The sequence below is a fragment of the Dendrobates tinctorius genome, unplaced genomic scaffold (genome assembly GCF_039654945.1).
Source record: "Dendrobates tinctorius isolate UK_male_01 unplaced genomic scaffold, ASM3965494v1 ptg000124l, whole genome shotgun sequence".
In the NCBI taxonomy this organism is placed as follows: Eukaryota; Metazoa; Chordata; class Amphibia; order Anura; family Dendrobatidae; genus Dendrobates; species Dendrobates tinctorius.
In genome coordinates, this window is record NW_027361792.1 from 6,705,974 (window position 1) to 6,728,103 (window position 22,130).

Below are 22,130 nucleotides of genomic sequence, written 5' to 3' on the forward strand. Positions count from 1 at the left end.
ATAGGACTGCAGGGAAGTTTAGTGCAATATCTCAACCCGGGGTCAGACATATCATTGGTGCAACCCGTGCGTCCACACAAAGGCCCAAAAGGTAAGGGGGGGCCCATTTCTACCTCCAAAGCAGGTGTAATTCTTTTGCATTTTTAAGAGCTCATGGGACCATATATTGTTTTTGCACAGGGGCCCCTTTTCTGTCTATGATCTCAACCTAAAAAGGGTTAAATGACACACGATAGCGCCATATGGTGGAGTTAATTCCGAAATGTTGCAACAGCTCAAGCTGTGAATAGAAAGAATCCCCCTTCTTCTTGCATCTGGAATCCTTTAAAAGATGTCACAGATTTAGCTGCCTGCCCCTTTAAGAGGAGGAGGAGCTGCTGGGTCAGGAGTGGGCTGGGGAGGGTGTGGGAATATTCTCTTCTTCATCTGGAAGATGCAAAGCCTAATGCTTCTCACAACAGATAAGAGGGAGAGAGGCAGAGGGGCTGCAGGCTGAGCCCCCCAGAGATCCCTGCCCACTCTCCGCATGCCCCCCCACAAGGGTTTGCTTGGTCTCATGCTTAATACAAGGGGCTAACTGCAACTTTCTAGGAACTGGGAGACCCTGATTGTCATGAAGGGTCTCATCTGCTGAAGACAAAGCCCCCCAGCATGTGCCATGCACAGGACACAATGAGATGCCAGGAGTTGTGTGCCAGTTCTTCATACAGCAATGTGCCCCCTGTGGGGTCTCCGGCACTTTAATCCAGGACATGACCAGCTGGGCAAACACACAATGTGCCTGCTAAAGGGGGAAAGGACCGAACCCTTGGGATGTGCCCGGAGAAAACCAGACAGAGATTAATAGGATGCACCCGGCGAGTGATTGCGCTGCACCCTGAGGGTCCCCATGGATGTTCCCAGCTCTGTGAATAGGATGAAAGCGGCCGAGGCACTGATCATATCCGGAGCCCTCCTTCTGGTGGGGGGCATTTTCTGGGTATGGAAAGACTCTCACCCGACTGATCACCCTGGATATCTCCCCCAAAGAGCGCCCCGGGCTTTGCGCCTCCCTGCACTTTCTCCGCAGACACCCCCGGCAACTGAGGGTCTCCCATCTGAATCAGAAAATAGCACTACTGCCTATGGGCACCCGGTGGGCACCACTCATGCGTGGAACCACTCCCAGACCTTTCATTCCCTGGATCAGGGAATCTTCTGGACTCGGACACTGGAGAGGGCACTGCCCCAGGGCTTCACCGATGAGTACACTTTACACTGGCAGGAGTTTGCCCGGACAGCGAGCGTCGTGTCCATGGAGAAGGGCTGTGGGCGCAGCACTAACAGACTGGTGACCCTATCCGATGGCAGTCGGGCATGTGTACGTTATGGGATTAACCCGGAGCAGATCCAGGGAGAGGTCCTCTCATTCTACCTTTCTCGCCTCCTGGGACTGCACACCGTGCCACCCTGCGTCCTTTCCAAAGTAAGTGGCTCTCAGTGGGCACAAGTACATGCTGAACTGGGGGGCACGGGATGGACGCCAGGGTCGTTGGTCACTATCACCCCATGGCTTTACAATCTGAGTTCGGTTTTGCCACCTCTAGCCCTTCGCGCCGAGGATGGCAAATTGTTCCCTTTGCGTGAGGAACTGCGCTCAGGTCACTCGGGGGTGGTGGAGCTGGCACAATGGGGGGATCTCATCCTCTTTGACTATCTGACCGCCAACTTTGACAGACTGGTGAGCAACCTTTTCAGTCTCCAGTGGGATCCACGCGTCATGTTGCGAGGCACGAACAATCTACACCGCACCCCGGATGGGACCCTTGTGCTACTGGATAACGAGGCCGGATTGGTCCATGGATATCGGCTGCGGGACACCTGGGACAAGTACAATGGGCAGCTCCTAAGCACTCTATGCCTGTTCCGCAGGGGCGTGGTCCGGCGATTACGGGAACTGTACTTATCGCGGAAGGCGGCAGAGGAGCTCCACGCACTTTACGCGGCCAGGGAGCCCTTGGCTGCGGATCTGGGCATGCTTACCGACCAAGAGGCGCAGATCTTACAGGACAGGGTGGGGGTAATTTATAGACATGTACAGACCTGCCAAGGCAAGTATAGCTGATAAAGGGATAACTGGCATCTGAACGAGCCAGATTCCGTTTGCCATGGACCAGGCACCTACGCCGGGCACAAATGGAGGGAGCCAAAGGGTCTTTGGGTGCAGGTTATGGTCTGTTCTTCAGACAGGGAAAATACTACTGATTCGAGGTCAGTGCTCTCCAACCGGTGGCGCTCACTCAACCGCCTGGTGGGTGTAGTAGTTTTGCACCAGCTGGAGTCCACCGGTTGGAGGCCACTGTTCTATCCACAGGGATGAAAATGATATTTCTAACATTTCAGGGACTAAAACCTATAGATAATAACCTTCACAATGGTCTAGGATGGCTGCCACCAAACTTAACCCAGGCTGATAACAGAGAGCAATAGCTGACGTCACCCTTCCCTCTAAGCAATGATGTCAGTTCCTCTCCAGGTATTTACAAATGTATTTCTGAATGTTATTAATAATGAAACTTTTGTATTAGGTGTGTGACCCCCCTTCCCCGGGAAGGTGGGGGCCGGCGCTGTGCATAGGCGGGGAATGGGTCTTATCCCCCCAACAGCTGAGGAAGAAACCAGGGACCAAATAAATTCTCTTATAAAGCCAGCTCTTTTTTTTTTGCTTTTCAATAAGAAATTACCGTCGATTCGGTCTGGATGTAGCAGAGTTAAGTTGGTCACAGGGGTAAAATGTTGACCCTCGTGAACACATCACGGTTGGTGTTTTTTTAGCTCTCGGATTTAGAGCTGCGGGGAAACATCCTGCGTTATTTTCTCCTACAGATGTGGCGACGTTCTCTCCTGTGAAGGTTCGGCTCTGCTACATCTGTCATTTTATTTATTTATTTTTACGTGATATTTGCAGTAAAGAATAAGAATAAATCTGCAGTATCAATATATTAATCATATTGGTTTCCTCCATAAACAATGGCTATTGGAGTGCGGCCCACTGTATGGGCAAATTATAGGCCCAGTTTCTGCTTAGACCCTGGCACCGTACAGCCCCACGTAAAGCCGACTAGATTGGATCGTTAAGGTGCATTCACACGTTGAGGTTTTTTTTGTTCCCCTGCATTCATTGGTTTGCTGCAATTAAAAAAAAAAAAAGCAACGTGTGAACGCAGGCAATGTGCTGCAGCAAGGCGTAACATGCGCTGGGAATTGGAATGCACTGGAGGGTGGTCGCGGGGCCCACGTCGGTCCCGTCTGCATATATATATCGTTTGTGCATTGCAATAATTCATTTTATGCCATCTGATCATAAAGAACTCGGTCACCGCTCCGGCAGGGATTTTCCACATCAAAGACCCACATTTTGTGAAATCAGACTCCCCCTCCCCTCCGCCAGCGCCCACCGCCTCCTCAGAACTTCTCCTATTCTGTCATGACCGCCAGAGAGTTCTCTCCTAATCCACCTTAAATCCTGACACATTTATAAAGTTTAAGCTTATCAGATGCAAAAAAAAAAAAAAAATGAAAGGACCGATTGGTTTTTTCAGCATGACCTTTACTTTCTGCAGAGTCCGCGCTGTGACCTGCAGCAACCGGATTACAGCTCTGGGTAAGAAAGTGAACCTCTTATTGCCGACGGATCCTGTATGATTGGTTGCAAACATATAGTAGTATAGTAATAAGAGCGGTCCTGAGCGGTTCTCTCAGAATGCCATGCTGCTGGGATCACCGGCGATCAGCTGTAAACACTAGTTTGATATCCCTGCAGTGCCTCCGCAGGTGAAATGAGGCATTACACCGCCGACGTCATTAAAATCAATGGCCTGACCTTGTGGTGCTCTGATATGTGGAGTCCTCCGGAGCTGCTCTGACCAATGGCTAATAGATCAGGAATGGGGCACTATGTACTATTAAAGAGTTATTTTCAAAATCACAAATTATTCCTCACCCCTAAGGGTATGTACACACATAGTTTTTTGTCTCTGCGGATTTTGTAAAGAAAACTGCAGGAAATCCGCAGGACAAAGTGCTGCGGTTTATCTGCGTTTTTTCTGCAGTTTTGCCCTGCGGTTTTACACCTCATAATGGATGAGGTGTAAAACTGCAGCGTTTCTGCACCAAACAATTGACATGCCGCGTTTTGAAAACCGCAGCAAAACCACGCGGGAAAAAAACGCAGCATGTGCACAGCTTTTTTTTATTTCCATAGGAAATAAAGGTACTGTACAACGCAGCAGAATCTGCTGCGTTTCTGCAGAGCCAAAAACACTGCGGAAACGCAGCAGAAACCGCAAAGTGTGCACATACCCTAAGGGGATAAGTCGCTGACCGCTGGGGGCATAACTGCTGAGACCCTCAATGATCTATACAATCCTGAGAACGGGTCTCTGCAGAACCCCATCTTGAATGGATCAAAGATGCACAAGCTCGACCTCTGCTCCATTCATTGTCTATGGGACTGATATTTCTGGCAGTTCCATAGACCATGACTGAAGTGGAAGTCTTCTGAGCTGCAGAACCCCAATCTTGGGATGTCCAAGTGGTCTGACACCCAGTAATTTGCTAATTATTCCCTATCCAATATATAGGGGGTAACTTGTTACTTTGCGAATAACCCTTTAATCCCAAATTTTTAGGGTGTAAAAAAATGGTGGCATACCTCATACAGAGGTCTATAGTCTGCTGTGAAACTTTGACCCGACTGCCATATTATATATATACCATAATCAGCTCTGCCTACTATGCGCAAGGGGCGTTTTTGGCTTCTTGGGGTCCAGGACCTGGGTGTGACTGCGAATTCTGTACCCACATTTATAACTACGCCCCTGGCCATGGGTTGGACCCCCGTACCTCTAAGCAACCCAAGCTAATGTTCAGTATATTAGTATATCAGCAACTATGGACCTCCTTGAAGCACAAAAAGCCTCGCGCCTCAGATCAGCAAAACAGAGCCTAACGATTCCCCCATTAATAAAGCTCGGGCCACATTGTAAGATGTGTTCTCTAAACGTAGAACCTGCTGATAATGAAGATGGACTGAATATTCTAATAAATGCGGCCGGCGCTGCGATTGCTCATCAAATGATAAATCAACAGAATTTCCAACAGATGGGGCGAGTGCTGGTCCAAGATGACAGCTCCGGATGTGTAACGTTATGCGATTCGCATCGTCTATAAACGGGAATGGCAGATGGCGACAAATATTTAGCCCGCTTTGCGGTAGGTTCTAGCGCTGATGCCGCGTTGTTTCCTGAGTAAACCAGAGATAATTGACTACATGGTGTATGACAAGGAGGAGAATAATAAACCAGGGCTTGATACATTGTGTTATTTCATTTTGTCACATTTTAAGGGGCCATGTTTATACTGTTTCCAAAATGCACCCATAATGCACCTCTACAACTAAAAGCGAGTTTGACACCCCCAAATGTCCCCTATGCCTTCAACCCTATAAAAATCATACTTGTTACTGGTGCAGTGCGTGTGAAAATGACTTTTAATCCATATGCATAAGAATGGGCTTTGGTGCACCCATGAGCTGCATGCCCCATTACATCTCCTTAATTTGTGTCTCGGGGTTCATCCTAGCTTGTGATGAACGTGCTCACTCCTAGAGCGAATACCGCCCCGCGTGTGTGGGCATGTGCAGTGATACTAGTGGCTGGGTGTGTCCTCTCTGTTGAAGTGTAGAGAGTGGCACCAGCAGAGAGCCAGGTGGAAGAGTGCGCCCAGCCACTGTCTGTGCATTCGACCGGCACAGCTAGCATGCGCACACCCGTGGGGCAACATTCACTTTAGAAGTGAGCTCTGCCTATCACAAGCTAAGTCTATCCCCAATAAGCCAATTGAAGAGGCGTAATGGTGCACACAGCTCATGGTCACGCCATGGGTGCTACGGTGACCCCTCGTTTACATATATATATTAAAAGTTATTTTGTCAGACACACATACAGTGGTAGTATGATTTTTTTTTAGGGGGTGATGTCCCCAATATCACTATTTAGTTAGTTTAAAGGGAATTTTAGGACTGACAGACTCTTTTTAATGGTCAAAGAACAGCTAAGTCATAGTTCATTAGGCTGCTAAAAGAGTTAAGGCGATTTTGCAACCATTTTCTTACTGTTCCAGTGCATCTAAAATAAAAATTTTTAAAAAATCAAGTCTTCAAATGTCTCAAACATGAATCCCCTACCATTTGTTTATAGCTCATGTGCAAATTCTATTGTCTCCATAGTTACAGACCACATACAAATGCAGTGTAGTCTGGTCCTTCAGTCATACATTCATTCATCTGTTGCTTGATTCCTGCTGATATCCACTTACCTGGAAAGCAAGAAGTAGAAAGCATGAGTGCAGGGTCAGACTGCACAGAGTTTGTTTGCAGTCTGTTACCATGGGGACATATAGACATGCCTGTAGAACACAAAACAGGATTTTTCTAGCATGAACACTTTTTAAAGATGCTTTTCTTTTGGATTTTTTTTTTTTTTTTTTTTTTAAGATGCTCTAATGCAATGTACGGTAAGTATTACCTAACTCCTGGAAGAGTCAGTAAATTGCCAAACTTGCCTGAAACCTTCAGTTATTTTTGATTGGTTCTCTTCTTTCAGGGCATGGAGGAGTTGAGAAACGGGGGGGGGGGGGGGAGCATGTAGAGTCAAATATTGGGTGTGGAAGGGAGTGGCTTTAGTTAAACATCAAGGTTACAGACAAAAAAATTTGCATCGGCCAAAATAAATCACTACCTATGATTCCAAATTACTGTCTACCCCATAGTGAGTAATGCACTTGTTTGAATAGTTTGGGGGAAGGGAACTGACAACTTTTCTGGTTGTCACTTTTTCCAGCTCATCCAACCATTTTCACGATGACTGATCAGAAAATATTTCATAGTTCCCAATACTGCCCCCTATGGACGAAAGAATGGACCTGAACGGGTAGAGAATTGTTTTTTTTTTAATACTGGAGTGTCATTGCCCTTTAAGTGTTTGACGTCGGCCATAATCCTTGAGTAAAATAACATGGACCGAAAGATGATGTTCATAGATCTCTACAAAAACACCCAGGCCTGGACGAGTGTCGCAGCCCCTCGGGCCCCGATCTTTCATTTCTCGCAGATATCTAGAGTTTTCTTTCTGATGATTCTTGGAAGTTTCACCTCCGCTATATATATATATATATATAGCTGCTCCTTGTGGAATACAAGTTTGGGCTGTGAAACCTCGCGGAACGCAACTGAATATTTTATCTCCTTTGGTCTGATTGATATCAAGATCTAGTGGTGGCAACATAAAACCAGCATCGAGGTGGTGCCCGCGCCGGGGCCGGGGTGGGCTAGTGTTCCCCATGGTACTGATGGTTACATGGTTGGACGGCTGTGATAAATGGGGCAGATACAATGCTAGAATTAAAGTGCTGTTGACCTATGGGGCCTGGACACAGCTTTCCATCTCATGGCCATCTCGGGCACGGGTTATAGGGGATGATTCATGGAGTGGGCTGTGGTCACAGACAGGGTTGGAGCCATGTCATCTGCTGGTCAGTGGTTAATCTGCTTGGAAAGTGCATAGAGAGCAGATCTGGGCGGTGAGCACAGCCTCTTCTCGCTGACTGCCTGGGGCTTTCTTACTACTCAACACTTCTTAACCCTTACAGCAGTAAAGACATGCAAAAAGCACAGAAAGTACGGCCTGTCAAAGTCACACGGACATAAAAAATAAAAAAAAAGGGTGAAAAATGTTGCAATTTTTTTGCTCAAGTAGATGCACATCTCTTCCCGACCTTTTGATTAAGACCAACTGAAGTAAAGAATTTGCATAGGTTTTGTGACAGTCATCATAAATGGATTTTTCCTGTTCTTTGAAGTTGAATTGTCAGCTTTGCTGTACAGCCTGGGACAGAATGAGAGGAGACATCTCATTATTTTTCAAGTGTGGGTGGAATAGGCTCCAGATCACATGTGATCCTCCAGTCAGACATATCCGGCGGAAGTGTTGCCTTAAATATATCTCAGACACAGACAGAAGGCTTTGATGTACGTCCCTCTTTAGGCTTAAAGTGGAAAAATTACCCATTAACTACCTTTGAAAATAAATATATGGGTTTTTTTGCAGGATGCTTCTGCTTAAAAGTGGATCTTGTTGAATATCAGCTGGATCGAAGCGAAAATGACACTCACTACTGGGTGAGTGGAGCCATATGGATATGTTTAGGGTAAAATCTGTCCTGGGAAAGTCCTCGACCCTCTCTGGAGCTCTGACTTTTGGGCAGGATTTACATATACCTCGTCCCTTTTCAATCCAATTTTGCCAGCACTGTGTCTGAAATTGGGGAAAGTTGGAAGGCGTACAATTGGAAACTGCCCAATTTTCAGTACGGCTGCCTTGCCCTCTCCATAGATCCATCTAGACTGGTTGAAACTCTAATATCTCTTATTTCGCTTTCTTTTCCAGATTAGTCTCCACTTGACGTCATTTTTTTAGGGGGAGGATTTTTTTACCATTTTATGACATTGTGCTGTGAAGTAGCCAATAAAACTGCGGAAATTTGAATATATATCGTTCTCTTGACGTCTTCTTCGTAAAATAAATATAACGGGCGCCAGGATCGTGACTCATTTGGCTGGCGATTTCCACGTGTCGCACATCCACACGGCGCAATCGGGGTTTTTTTTGTCCTTTCCAGAGAGTCTAATATAAATGTGGGATTTGGTTCCTCGCTTTTAAAACGACAGCTCAGGGGCTGCGTAAAAATTCTGCACATTCTTATTAATCCTCCGCTGGCGAACATCCAAATTGTTTTTCCTCTGTTTTACAATGAGGTCATTTGGGGAGACGTGAAAAGGTTTTCATTTTCTCATTGTAAAATTACAGTTAGAGAAGCGACGAAGCACCTGACCCAGAGGTGTCGGGGGTACGGGAGTACTGTAGTAGCCGGACCTGGGCCAACAAGGTCCCTGTTACAGATCTAGGGTGAGATCAGACGGTGCATCCGACCCAGCCGCTCTGGCCAATGGCTGCAAGATTTTTATACACTAAATGTACAACCGCTGGGACCCTCAACAATCAAGAGAATGGGGCTCACAAAGCTTCCTGTGTGAATGGAGCGGTAGTCACTGAGCATGTGCGACCACTGCTCTATTCAACATTTACAAAAGTGATGGTTGCACATGCTCAGTACAGCTCCATTTACACTGTGGACTTTGGGCACCTCGTTCTTAGGACTGACAGTCAGACCTCCGCTGTCCTACATTAGTCATCTATCCTGTGGATTGGTGGTAAATGTGTATATGCGAGAAACCCTTTAATTTCACAGATGCTGTCTGTGCATGAGGTTCCATTCGCATATCTGCTCTCTTGGACTCCGTTCACATGAAGATTCTCCTGGGCTCCATTTGCATGTCTTTTTCTTTGGGCTTAGGTCGCATTTCAGTTCTCTTGGGCTCTGTTGGCATTACTACTCTCTTGGGCTCCGTGCACATGTCCACTCCCTTGGGCTCCGTTCACATGTCCGCCCCCTTGGGCTCCGTTCACATGTCCGCTCCCTTGGGCTCCGTTCACATGTCCGCTCCCTTGGGCTCCGTTCACATGTCCGCTCCCTTGGGCTCCGTTCACATGTCTGCTCCCTTGGGCTCCGTTCACATGTCCGCTCCCTTGGGCTCCGTTCACATGTCCACTCTCTTGAGCTCCGTTCACAAGTCCGCTCTCTTGGGTGGTCACATGTCCATTGCGTTGAGCTCTGTTTGTATGTCCTCTCTTGGGCTTAGGTCGCATGTCCATTCTCTTGGGCTCCATTGGCATTTCTGCTGTCTTGGGCTCCGTTGACATGTCCACTCTCTTGGTCTCTATTCACATGTCTGCTCTCTTGGGCTCCGTTCACAAGTCTGCTCTTTTGGGTGGTCGCATGTCCATTCCGTTGGGCTCTGTTTGCATGTCCTCTCTTGGGCTTAGGTCGCATGTCCGTTCTCTTGGGTTCCATTGGCATTACTGCTCTCTTAGGCTCTGATCACATGTCCGCTCTTTTGGCCTCCATTCACATGTTCGCTCTCTTGGCCTCCGTTCACATGTCCGCTCTCTTGGCCTCCGTTCAAACGTTTGTTCTCTTGGTCTCAGTTCACATGTCCGCTCTCTTGGTCTCCATTCACATGTCCGCTCTCTTGGTCTCCGTTCACATGTCCGCTCTCTTGGGCTCCGTTCACATGTCCGCTCTCTTGGGCTCCATTCACATGTCCGCTCTCTTGGGCTCCATTCACATGTCCGCTCTCTTGGGCTCCATTCACATGTCCGCTCTCTTGGGCTCCATTCACATGTCCGCTCTCTTGGGCTCCATTCACATGTCCGCTCTCTTGGGCTCCATTCACATGTCCGCTCTCTTGGGCTCCATTCACATGTCCGCTCTCTTGGGCTCCATTCACATGTCCGCTCTCTTGGGCTCCATTCACATGTCCGCTCTCTTGGGCTCCATTCACATGTCCGCTCTCTTGGGCTCCATTCACATGTCCGCTCTCTTGGGCTCCATTCACATGTCCGCTCTCTTGGGTGGTCGCATGTCCATTGCGTTGGGCACTGTTTGCATGTCCTCTATTGGGTTTAGGTGGCATGTCTGTTCTCTTAGGCTCCATTGGCATTACTGCTGTTTTGGGCTCCGTTGACATGTCCGCTCTCTTGGTCTCCATTCACATGTCTGCTCTCTTGGGCTCCGTTCACATGTCTGCTCTTGGGTGGTCGAATGTCCATTCCGTTGGGCTCGGTTTGCATGTCCTCTCTTGTGCTTAGGTCACATGTCCGTTCTCTTGGGCTCCACTGGCATTACTGCTTTCTTGGGCTCTGATCACATGTCCGCTCTCTTGGCCTCGGTTCAAACATTTGTTCTCTTGGGCTCCGTTCACATGTCTGGTCTCTTGGGCTTCATTTACATGTCCGCTCTCTTGGGCTCCATTCACATGTCCGCTCTCTTGGCCTCGGTTCAAACATTTGTTCTCTTGGGCTCCGTTCACATGTCCGGTCTCTTGGGCTCCATTTACATGTCCGCTCTCTTGGGCTCCATTCACATGTCTGGTCTCTTGGTTTCCGTTCACAAGTCTGTTCTGCGGACATGAATGGAGCCCAAAAGAGGGAACATGTGAACGAAGTCCAAGATAGCGGACATGTGAACGAATCCTAACTTGAGCTACCTGGACCCCAATTATAGATCCTGTATCCGGGCCTCCACCTTCCATGTGCCATGTATAGTACTGGCGTCTCCCCTACATTATACATACTGTCACATATAATGTACGTAGCAGGAAGTAATGTGGTTATGTAAATAGCACCGCCATCCTGCACACGCAGCACAATTGATCTGTGTGTGGGAGACAATAAATCTAATGTACACTTTCACAGCTACATCTCATATCCCATTCTACAGGCATTAATAATAATTTCGGGTAAGCGCCGCTGACCGCACATTACGAGCCGGATCTGAATTGCAGCCTTAAGAAAATATTGACAGGTGAATAAATGGCCTATGGTTTTATCCCTTCTGTAAGTAATAGCGTAACTAATGCTTCAGGTAACAACAAACCATCTATCTTCTTTATAGGATTAGGAGCAGATTGAAAGTTGCACGGTTCTGGGTCGACTTTAACCCTTCTAATACCGAGGCAAGCTGCAGAATTAAAGAAGTGCACAGCACAGTGCACACTACTGCTGCATGTACTGCAGGTTTTCACAGATTCCTGATACAGTAACGAAGAAAACTCCACATTTGTAATAAACAGACACCTATGAAATTCAGTAAAATTCCTTTAAGGGATTGTCTGATAGTGAATGTGCATTTTCAAAAAACTCTATTAGGAGTACCTGGAGATCGTGGAGTCACCATCACTTAGCCAGGGAGCTGCTACAAAGAGTGTAATTGGATTGCCTATATATTATTTTTTTTTGGGGGGGCACCATGTAATATTTGATTTCCTTTTTGGAGACGCTGCAGGAAAATTAAATAGTTTTTTTTTCTACCGGCAATATGAACAGGTCCAGGTTTTACCCAGTCAAACTTATTTCCCCCAATAATTTAAAGTGGACTTGTCACCAGGTCAGAAATGTCCAGCGTTTGATCTTATTTTATTCCCACTGCTCCCTTGAGTATTCTACTGTTTTCCGTTTTAAAATCCACCATAAGGTTCTAGAGATATGAGCCCTTTTATTTAGTGCTAGTTTCCCCAGGGGCGTGGCTCACAGGATCCTCTGGGGCGTGTTTCTAGGCTGCTCCATAAAAGGTAGCACCAAAATAAAAAGATCTATATCTCTGGAACCATGTGACGGAATTCAAAAAAAAGAAAAAAAGTAATAAGGGGAGCAGTGGGAATAAAATAAGAGCAAATACTGGCTACTTCTGACCGGGTGGCAGGACCTCTTTAAAGATCATTTCTTAGGGCCCCCCCATACAAATGAAGATATTGTCGGGCTCGGCCAATCAGCTAACGTGTGTGGGGCCCTCACAACTCTCCCATAACAGATGATCTTGAAGAAAATTAAGATCTGGAGGCTGGAATTTCTACATCCAATCCTTTTGTTCTCCAGGAGACAAGCCACCACCAGAGTCTGGCAGCGGTTCTCTCTTGGAGAGAACACAGGATCCCTCGGCGGAGCTGACCATAGGAGTCAACCGCAATCTAATGTGTCTGTCCGGCTTAATTTATCAACTCCAGGTGTGAATGTAGAGGAATTATAGATCAGAGGACTGATGCTTTGGGAAATAGTTGGTAAAAAAGGCCAATGGGGACCGTCCAGAGGACATGATAAACATAACATTTTTCGATCCTGACAATGTTGCTATATGTCCTTGTATTTTGCATTTGGCGCACACTAGTGTAACGGCAGTTCTCATTAGGCACAACTTACAGGATAGCTATATCGCCATCTGCTTTTCCAGTATGAAAAATTTGCAATAAGATGTGAGAAGGAAAAATACATTGTGGGAATGATATATTTAGCTTATATACTTGTCAAGTATTACATTCCCATCTGGTATGTTATGCAGCTCCGTGGAACGTTTAGATTGGGGACAAAATGTTCTATTTTATACAAAAATATATATATATTACATCGTAAAGTGAAACCCGACAATATACAGCGTCGCCTCTGAAAGACTCATGCCGGGGAAGAAAAGAAAAAGAGAGCGGCGCTCCACTAAGGCAGTGTGCTCAGAATCTGGAGTTGGGGTGGGGTGGAGTGCGAGGCTCAACTAGGGTGGTCGGTGGGTTTAGTGGGCACAACTCTGGTTTGGGCATTTACTCCAAATCTAACAGTAAAGAACATGGATGAACTTGGAAGACCAAAACATCGGGGGATGAATGTGGGCGACCGGAGAGAGCCGGAGGAAAAGGAACAGCAATGGACCAAATATGTCGACTTCAATGGTTGTTATTTGACTTTGCATTTGACGAGAAGAATATCTGGAGGCATGTATACTCATGGCGGGCATGGATAACTTTAATTTAATGTCTTTGGGGGTCTTTAGGCTATGTTCATACATTGTAGGGCAGCACGGTGGCTCAGTGGTTAGCGCTGCAGCCTTGCAGCGCTGGAGTCCTGGGTTCAAATCCCACCAAAGGACAACATCTGCAAGGAGTTTGTATGTTCTCCCCATGATTGTGTGGGTTTCCTCCTGGTTCTCTGGTTTCCTCCCACACTCCAAAGACATACTGATAGGGAATTTAGATTGTGAGCCCCATCGGGGACAGTGATGAAAATGTGTGCAAACTGTAAAGCGCTGCGGAATATGTTAACGCTATATAAAAGATAAAGTTTATTTACATCGTGGATTTTACACCATGATTTGATCTCCTCCATGCTATGCCATATACATACGGCACAGATATGAAATTTGCATCTCCGCTATTTCTACAGAAATATCCATGGAAAATACAAAACTAAATTTTGCATCGGAATTGCAGTGTGTTTCTACCTGTTTTGCAATTTTGCTGCATTTTTTTGCCATTCAGCTATTTCCATCAGTCCCATGCCAGATAATGGCACAAGTAGCCACCGCTCCATTCAAATAGAGCATGTCAGACTACCGTTCTCAATTTGGGACAGCTCCTTACGGAAGAAGCTGACCACAAATTTTTTTTTTCTTCTCTTTAGTTGTAAATTTAGGTGCTGACTGGCATGTGACACGTCATTAACCATCAACACTGAGCATTGCAAACCCGTGTGAGGTCTTCTACTGTCCGGTTCAGCTGTCAATGAGTTATCGATGTCTCTGACATGAGTAACTGATACTAAAAGATGGCGGTGCAGGTCGCAGTGCACGTCAAGGGTTATTTTCCTCTTTCATAAATAGATATTGTCGGATAGTGTTTGTAAATGCAAGAAATTTTGCAATTTACTGCTTATACAAACGTTCAGGCGTTCTAGCGATATTAACACTTTTCTTTTGATTACTTACATAATTTTAATTATTTGCATAACTTAATATTTAGCATTAGCAAAGCTGGGTGACAGCCTTTAAGAGATTGCTAGATATTGTTGGATAGAGCTTGTGAAAACGAGCACTTTTGCAATTTACTGCTTATTAAAATTTGCAGCCATTCTTGAGATATTAACACCAACCACTGCTGCTAGACAGCAGAACACACGCAGTGCTTACAAGTTCTTTTCTACTAAGTGCAGTGCTTACAAGCCAGACAGAAGCGGTGGTCGGTCTCTTAGGCACCGAGCGGTAAACAAAAGAAAAGTGTTAATATCTCAAGAACGGCTGCAAGTTTTAAGAAGCAGTAAATTGCAAAAGTGCTCGATTTTACAAGCTGTATCCGACAATATCTGTTAATCCCTTACTTGATGTCACACAGCTAAATATTATGAAAAATCCTTAAAACTAAATGTGTTGCTTAATGTCAATGCGTGAAAATTACAAAACATAATTTATTTTTTCCATCAACATTACAGTACATTTCAAAGTTCCCCAAAGCTGGCAATTGAGTGGCTTAGGCTGGTTTTACACTTGCCGTATTTTTGTGGGCCGATTTTGTGGCCCCAGTGTATTCTATGGGGCTGCAAAATGGGCCCGCAAAAATTCCAGGGTGCGCTGTGTGCCGTACGGCCGTGAGGGACGTATTTGCTGCTGTGAAAAAAAGATTGAGCTAGCACAGACACGGCCCCCATTGAAAGTCAATGGGGCCGCAAAAACAAACGGAAGTTTGGTTTTGCGGCGCACCGTGACTTCCGGTTTTGCGGACCGCCGTTTTTTTTCCAATACTATTTACATAGTATTGGGGAAAAAAAAACACGGCAATCCACAAACTTTTTTGTGGTCCATTACTGCTGATGTCCGCCTTTTTTGCCGCGATACGGCCTGCAATAACGGGCCGCAAAACAGTGGCAAGTGTAAAAGTAGCCTTAAGAAGCGTCAGCCATGTGTGAAAACTGCAAGACTTCCAAGATTTTTTTCATAGATAGGAAAGGTAGCAACTTAAAAAATATACAGCAAAAACGATTTGCGCACATTGCTTGGGTTTGAGTAGTAAAGGACATTCGGCACATGGTGATAACGTGCCCCCGCCCGTATTACCGGCTGTCAGGATGCACTGTACCCGGTGTCCCTGTTATCTGTACACTTCCAGCAGGTCCTGGGGATTATTGCTGAGTCTGTAGACTTTCCGAAAAGTGATTCTCATCCTCTGTGCCGACGAAGAAGCCATTAAACATCAGGCTATTAATTATGCTGGAGGATTCTAGTAAATATCCTGTCGATGCTGAAGTGCCAGGTTTTTATTTGACGACGCTAAGCACATTGCCTCCTCCTCGGATATGCAGACTATCCCTAAGAGAATGTCAGAATAAGACCCATTCACAAACTTTATGGATACAGTATATACTGTCCTATGTATCTACATGCTGCAATCGGATCGGGGGGATCCTGGGAAGTGTTTCCTTATTCCCTATTGATCTGGGTCATCTATAGACTGGAAAACCAAATGTAACACTGAAGGAATATATGATGACCCTAGACACCCAACACAGCTGTGAGTTGAATTTTTCAGCCATTTGTTTAAATATTCAGGTTCTAGACATATCTGATGAGCCCCCTCTTCCTCTGCTACCACTTGAAGGGAATGTCCACATGTCCAAATAGAGCACGATAGGAAAGGTTCCCATCTTGGAGCCCTCTCTATAATGTTCAACAGTTTTGGTTCTCAAGTCCTCAGACAGTTCTCTTCTCCTCTTTCTGTTCTCCATGCTAAGTGTGGCACACACAGACACGAAAATGCGAAAACTGAGTCAACTTGACTCCCCTTTTTATCTGATTTCAGGTGTGATTTTCACATTGTCCACACCAGTTACTTGCCACAGGTAAGTATGAACGAGCATCACATGCTTGAAACAAAGTTATTTACCCAACTTGGAAACAATTTTGTCCCACCCATTTTTGGGGGTTTTGTGTTAAATTATGTCCAGTTTGCCTTTTTTTCCCTCTATTTTTTAGTGTTGCTCCAATACACACAAAGGAAATAAACACGTGTATCACAAAACATGGGGAATTGTAATAATTTTCTGGGAAAAAATACTTGATTTTCTGGAACAATTTCAAGGGTGCAATTTCATAACTTTGTGAAAGGTGGGGGTCCAGCTGCTGAGACCTACACTGATGGCGACAATGCCCCAACGAAACAGAGCCGTCCATTCATTCCCCATCCATTCGTTGTCCATGGGACTGCGCAAAAGTAGCCGAGCGCGTTACTAAGGGGAATTTCAGAATTTTTATCATTTATTATTTTCAGTTTTTATAATCTTGTTGATTAAAAAAAAAAAGTTACACTTTTGCTTTGATTCCAAAAACATATCTGAATGTACCCGAATTGTAAGTTTCTCCGATTTTTGGCCGGACTCGTGGCGTGGATTAAATTGTCAGACAAGGTGCAGCTGTCGAGAACTCCTGGGATAGTGGTCTACAGAGCGCTGCTCCCCAGACCTTGCAATAATCCGGTCTATGTTTAGGCTTTGAGAGGAAGCAGGTGCACTGTAGATCGCTCGTGTTACTCAAAACAATCAGCAGTTTGTACGCCTCGGTGCTGCTCCATGGGATTATTCCGATCCATCTTGGCAATTACTCCAGATATTTCCAATGTCAAGGCCGCAGCTAGAAAATGTCTAAAAAGGCATCGGTCATTTGGGGCCTCAATTAGATGTTACATTAGCTCATTATAATGCTCTCTATGTCTCACTGTTTACAAAACATAAAAATGCTGCAAAAAATATTTCCCAAAACTCAAAGCAAAAAATGCCCCACAAGTGCAGATCACAAACAAGGGGGAATTGTTTATTTAGTTGCCTATTTTTCACTTTTGCTGCATCTTCTTGCCATGATTGTTTTTATTGCCACAATTTCTACAAAAACTTTGTTTTTTTTATGTCGATATGAAAAATGCACCAAAAAACTGCAAAAAAGCACAAACAACCTTCTACAGTCAGACGTGAAGTTGGGCTGGTCGTTATTGAAAGGGTTTGTGTGCCATGTTAAAAAGGGGCTGCTTTTATTTTTACAGAAAAAGCCCCACTCTTACTATGGGCTGTATGATGTTATACCCAAAATTATACCTGAAATAGCATCGGACATGGCTGGAGACACTAAGTTAACCCCCCCCACCGACTGACGGCGCCGATCGGCCACCGCTGTCACAATCTGTCCCCCTGCCCCTTCCCTCTGCTCCCCCCACGATACTCACTAACCCCCCCTAGCCATCCCGGTGTCCTGCCGTCCCGGTCCATGGGTGCCGCCATCTTGGAAAATTGCGGGCGCATGCGCAGTGCGCCCGCCGACATTTCCCGGCAGCAGATTCTTTTTTTTTTATTTTGATCACTGTGATAAACTCTCACAGTGATCAAAATAAAAAGAAAAGTAAATCACCGACCCCCTTATCACCCCCCCCCATAGGGACAAATAATAAAATATTTTTATTTATCAATTAGGGTTAGAAATAAGGTTAGGGTTAGAAATAGGGTTAGGGCTAGGGTTAAGATTAGGGTTAGGGGTGGGTTGGATTTGGGATTAGGGTTAGGTTTGTGATTAGGGTTAGGGGTGTGTTGGGGTTATGATTAGGGTTGGGATTAGGGTTAGGGGTGTTTTGGGTTAGGGTTATGATTAGGGTTAGGGGTGTGTTGGGGTTAGGATTGGAGTTAGAATTGCGGGGTTTCCACTGTTTAGGCATATCAGGGGGTCTCCAAACACGACATGGCACCACCATTCATTCGAGCCAATTTTGCCTTCAAAAAGTCGAACAGTGCTGCCTCCATTCCGAGCCCCGACGTGTGCCCAAACAGTGGTTTACCCCCACATATGGGGTATCAGTGTACTCAGGAAAAACTGCACAACAACTTTGGGGGTCTAATTTCTCCTGTTACCCTTGGGAAAATTAAAAATTGGTGGCTAAAAAAATAATTTTTGTGGAGAAAAAAATTATTTTTTTTTTTCACGGCTCTGCGTTATAAACTTCTGTGAAGCACTTGGGGGTTCAACGTGCTCACCACACATCTAGATTAGTTCCTTGGGTGGTCTAGTTTCCAAAATGGGGTTACTTGTGGGGGGTTTCCACTGTTTAGGTACATCAGGGGCTCTGCAAACGTAACATGACGCCCGCAGACCATTCCATCAAGTCGACATTTCAAAACGTCACTACTTCCCTTCCGAGCCCCAACGTGTGCCCAAACAGTAGTCCCCCCCCACATATGGGGTACCAGCGTACTCAGGACAAACTGGACAACAACTTTTGGGGTCCAATTTATCTTATTACCCTTGTGAAAATAAAAAATAGTGGGCTAAATATCAATTTTTGAGGGAAAAAAAATATTTTTTATTTTCTCGGTTCTGCGCTATAAACTTCTGTGAAACACTTGGGGGTTCAGAGTGCTCACCACACATCTAGATAAGCTCCTTAGGGGGTCTAGTTTCCAAAATGGGTCATTTGTGGGGGAGCTCCAAAGTTTAGGCACACAGGGGCTCTCCAAACACGACATGGTTTCCGCTAACGATTGGAGCTAATTTTCCGTTCAAAAAGTCAAATGGTTACTCCTTCCATTCCGGGCCCTGCCGTGCGCCCAAACAGTGGTTTATGACCACATATGAGGTATCTGTGCACTCAGGAGAAATTGCCCAACAAATTTTAGGATCCATTTTTCCTGTTGCCCATGTGAAAATGAAAAAACTGAGGCTAAAAGAACATTTTTGTGAAAAAAAAAGTACTTTTTTTTCACGGATCAATTTGTGAAGCACCTGGGGGTTCAAATTGCTCATTATGCATCTAGATAAGTTCCTTGGAGTATCTAGTATCCAAAATGGGGTCATTTGTGGGGGAGCTCCAATGTTTAGGCGCACAGCGACTCTCCAAAAACGACATGGCAACCGCTAAATATTCCAGCATATTTTCCATTCAAAAAGTCAAATGGCGCCCCTTCCCTTCTGAGCCCTGCCGTGCGCCCAAACAGTGGTTTATGACCACATATGAGGTATCGGTGTACTCAGGAGAAATTGCCAAACAAATTTTATGATCCATTTTATCCTGTTACCCTCGTGAAAATGAAAAAATTGATGCTAAAAGAAAATTTTTGTTGGAAAAATTAAAATGTCCATTTTTTCCTTCCATGTTGCTTTAGTTCCTGTGAAGCACCTGAAGGGTTAATAATCTTCTTGAATGTAGTTTTGAGTAGCTTGAGGGGTGCAGTTTTTAGAATGGTGTCACTGTTGGGTATTTTCTGCCATATAGACCCCTCAAAGTGACTTCAAATGTGAGGTGGTCCCTAAAAAAAATGGTTTTGTAAATTTTGTTGTAAAAATGAGAAATCGCTGGTCAACTTTTAACCCTTATAACTTCCTAACAAAAAAAAAAATTTGTTTCCAAAATTGTGCTGATGTAAAGTAGACATGTGGGAAATGTTATTTAGTAACTATTTTGTGTCACATAACTCTCTGGTTTAACGGAATAAAAATTAAAAATTTGAAAATTGTGAAATTTTCACCAAATTTCCGTTTTTTCACAAATAAACGCAAAAATTATCGACCTAAATTTACCACTAACATGAAGCCCAATATGTCACGAAAAAACATTCTCAGAATCGCTAGGATGCGTTGAAGTGTTCCTGAGTTATTACCTCATAAAGGGACACTGGTCAGAATTGCAAAAAATGGCCTGGTCATTAAGGTCAAAATAGACTTGGTCATGAAGGGGTTATAGCCGGATAGATTCGCCATTCTAAACTATAGGAAATTTTGGCGGCAATAACCCAAGTGGAAGCTCTAGGGCTACATTCCCACTATGAGCATTTTGGTGAGTTTTTGATGTTGCAGACATTTCTGCACCCATTTGCATTTTTTTAATCTGCAACATCAAAAACTCATCGTGGGAACATAGCTTCAGTCCATGTGCACAGTGAGTTTTTTTTTTTTTTTATGAGTTTTTGGAGCAGAATCTGCTTGGAAACGTTCCAAACTTTGTGGGCCAACATGAGCCCCTATAGCAAGTGGATCTAAAGAAAAGTCTTAGAGAATATATTTTTTTTTTTATTCCTATTCACACTGGTCTCAAGCCACGGATGGATATCATATACCATTGGTGCAACCTGTGCGACAGGGGCCACGACCACCTCCAAATCCCAAATTGTGCATTAGGCCGGCGTCACACTAGAGAGGATTACGGACGAGTGAGAAGCGATAAAAAAACGCATTGCCTACGGACAAATGATTCTCTATGGGGCAGCTCCCATCAGCTCCTGCTGACGTCACTGAGGCTGCGGGGAGTCCACGGCTGATCTGTGAATGACCGTGGGAAAAAAGTCAGAAACTTTCCCACGGTAATTAGTTCATCTACAGGCAGCCATTGAGGCTGCGCATAGCTGAATCAATTCATTTTGTAGTAGATGACAGTGAGGCTGGTCGCATTAACACTGGTCGTCATTGTAAACTATTTAACCCCTTCTGAGTCTTTGGAGCAGAATCTGCTTGGAAACGTTCCAAACTTTGTGCACGCGACATCTTTTTCTTGGCTCTTAAAAAGTGCCGTATAAAATGGACATAGTGCACCGCAATGTCAAAACGACTTGCTGTGCTCACGTTCAGTATTTAGTTGCCTCCTTTAAAAGAAGCGGTTATAAGAAGTGACACGTTTATTGTTTGGGTGGCTTCCACAACTTAACAGTATAGAGTAAGCGACAACAAGGCGCCACAAGAACAATGGCAATGCCACCGGTGAAGCTGCCTCAAGAAAACGAGCAGCGGCGTCAATTATTAAGCACATGATTGGCCACCGCTCCATTCTAACGGAGCGAGTCGGGGCCACATTCTCAAGTTCGAACAGCCCCTTTAAGAAGTAGCTGAACCCAATTTTTTGCATTCTTTAGGTGTCATTTTTAGGGGCTTATTGGTATATGACACAACATTGACCATCGTCATGGAGCGGTGGGGCTAAAAATGTAAACCTGTGTGAGGTCTTCAGCTGTTGTTGAGTTATTGTTGTCTCGGACACGAGTAGTAACTGATACGGAAAAATGGACTTAAAGGTTGTCCCCCAGTATTGCCAAAGCAAAGTGCTAAAACACGTACATCCTAAATATAAAAAAAATCCCAAATAAAAAAAATGCGTGATTTCATGTAGAGCTATGAGCCTCATTATGTAACTGTCATCCAGCCCTTCTATTCCTTTCCATCTGCCCCCTACTTACTAATCTACTGAAGGTATGTTAATAAAAAGTGGAAAGTGGGGTACGGATAGCCGGGAGTGTGACTTCGGAATCAGACTACGCAGGGTTTGTTTGTTGTCTGTTACTATGGAAACACATAGATCTGCGCAGGAGCTGCAGACACAGAGGGTTTGCTGCTCCAACTGAACAAAAATGGTTGGAAATTTGAATTCAAACTGTCACATCTGTTCCTTTTTAACCCCTTCCCTTAAATTTATAATGCGTGCAGGTGCATTGAACGGACTCAGGAGCTGAGCCCGCTCCCTATAAGGCAGATGCCGGCTGTGAGAATTAAAATATTATATATATAGAAATTTTTAAAAAGCATACAAATGAATATAAAAGTATTTACCCTGTTTGGTAAACGCTGTAAGGCGATGTTCACAC

General features: G+C 45.0%; 1 protein-coding gene across 1 annotated transcript; it reads left to right on the forward strand.

Moving 5' to 3' along the window:
- The first annotated feature begins 430 nt into the window (after window positions 1–430).
- FJX1 (four-jointed box kinase 1) lies at window positions 431–2,689 on the forward strand. The gene has a single exon (XM_073541817.1). The coding sequence runs from the start codon at window positions 890–892 to the stop codon at window positions 2,102–2,104; it is 1,215 nt and encodes a 404-aa protein (XP_073397918.1). The 5' UTR covers window positions 431–889; the 3' UTR covers window positions 2,105–2,689.
- The last annotated feature ends 19,441 nt before the right edge of the window (window positions 2,690–22,130 follow it).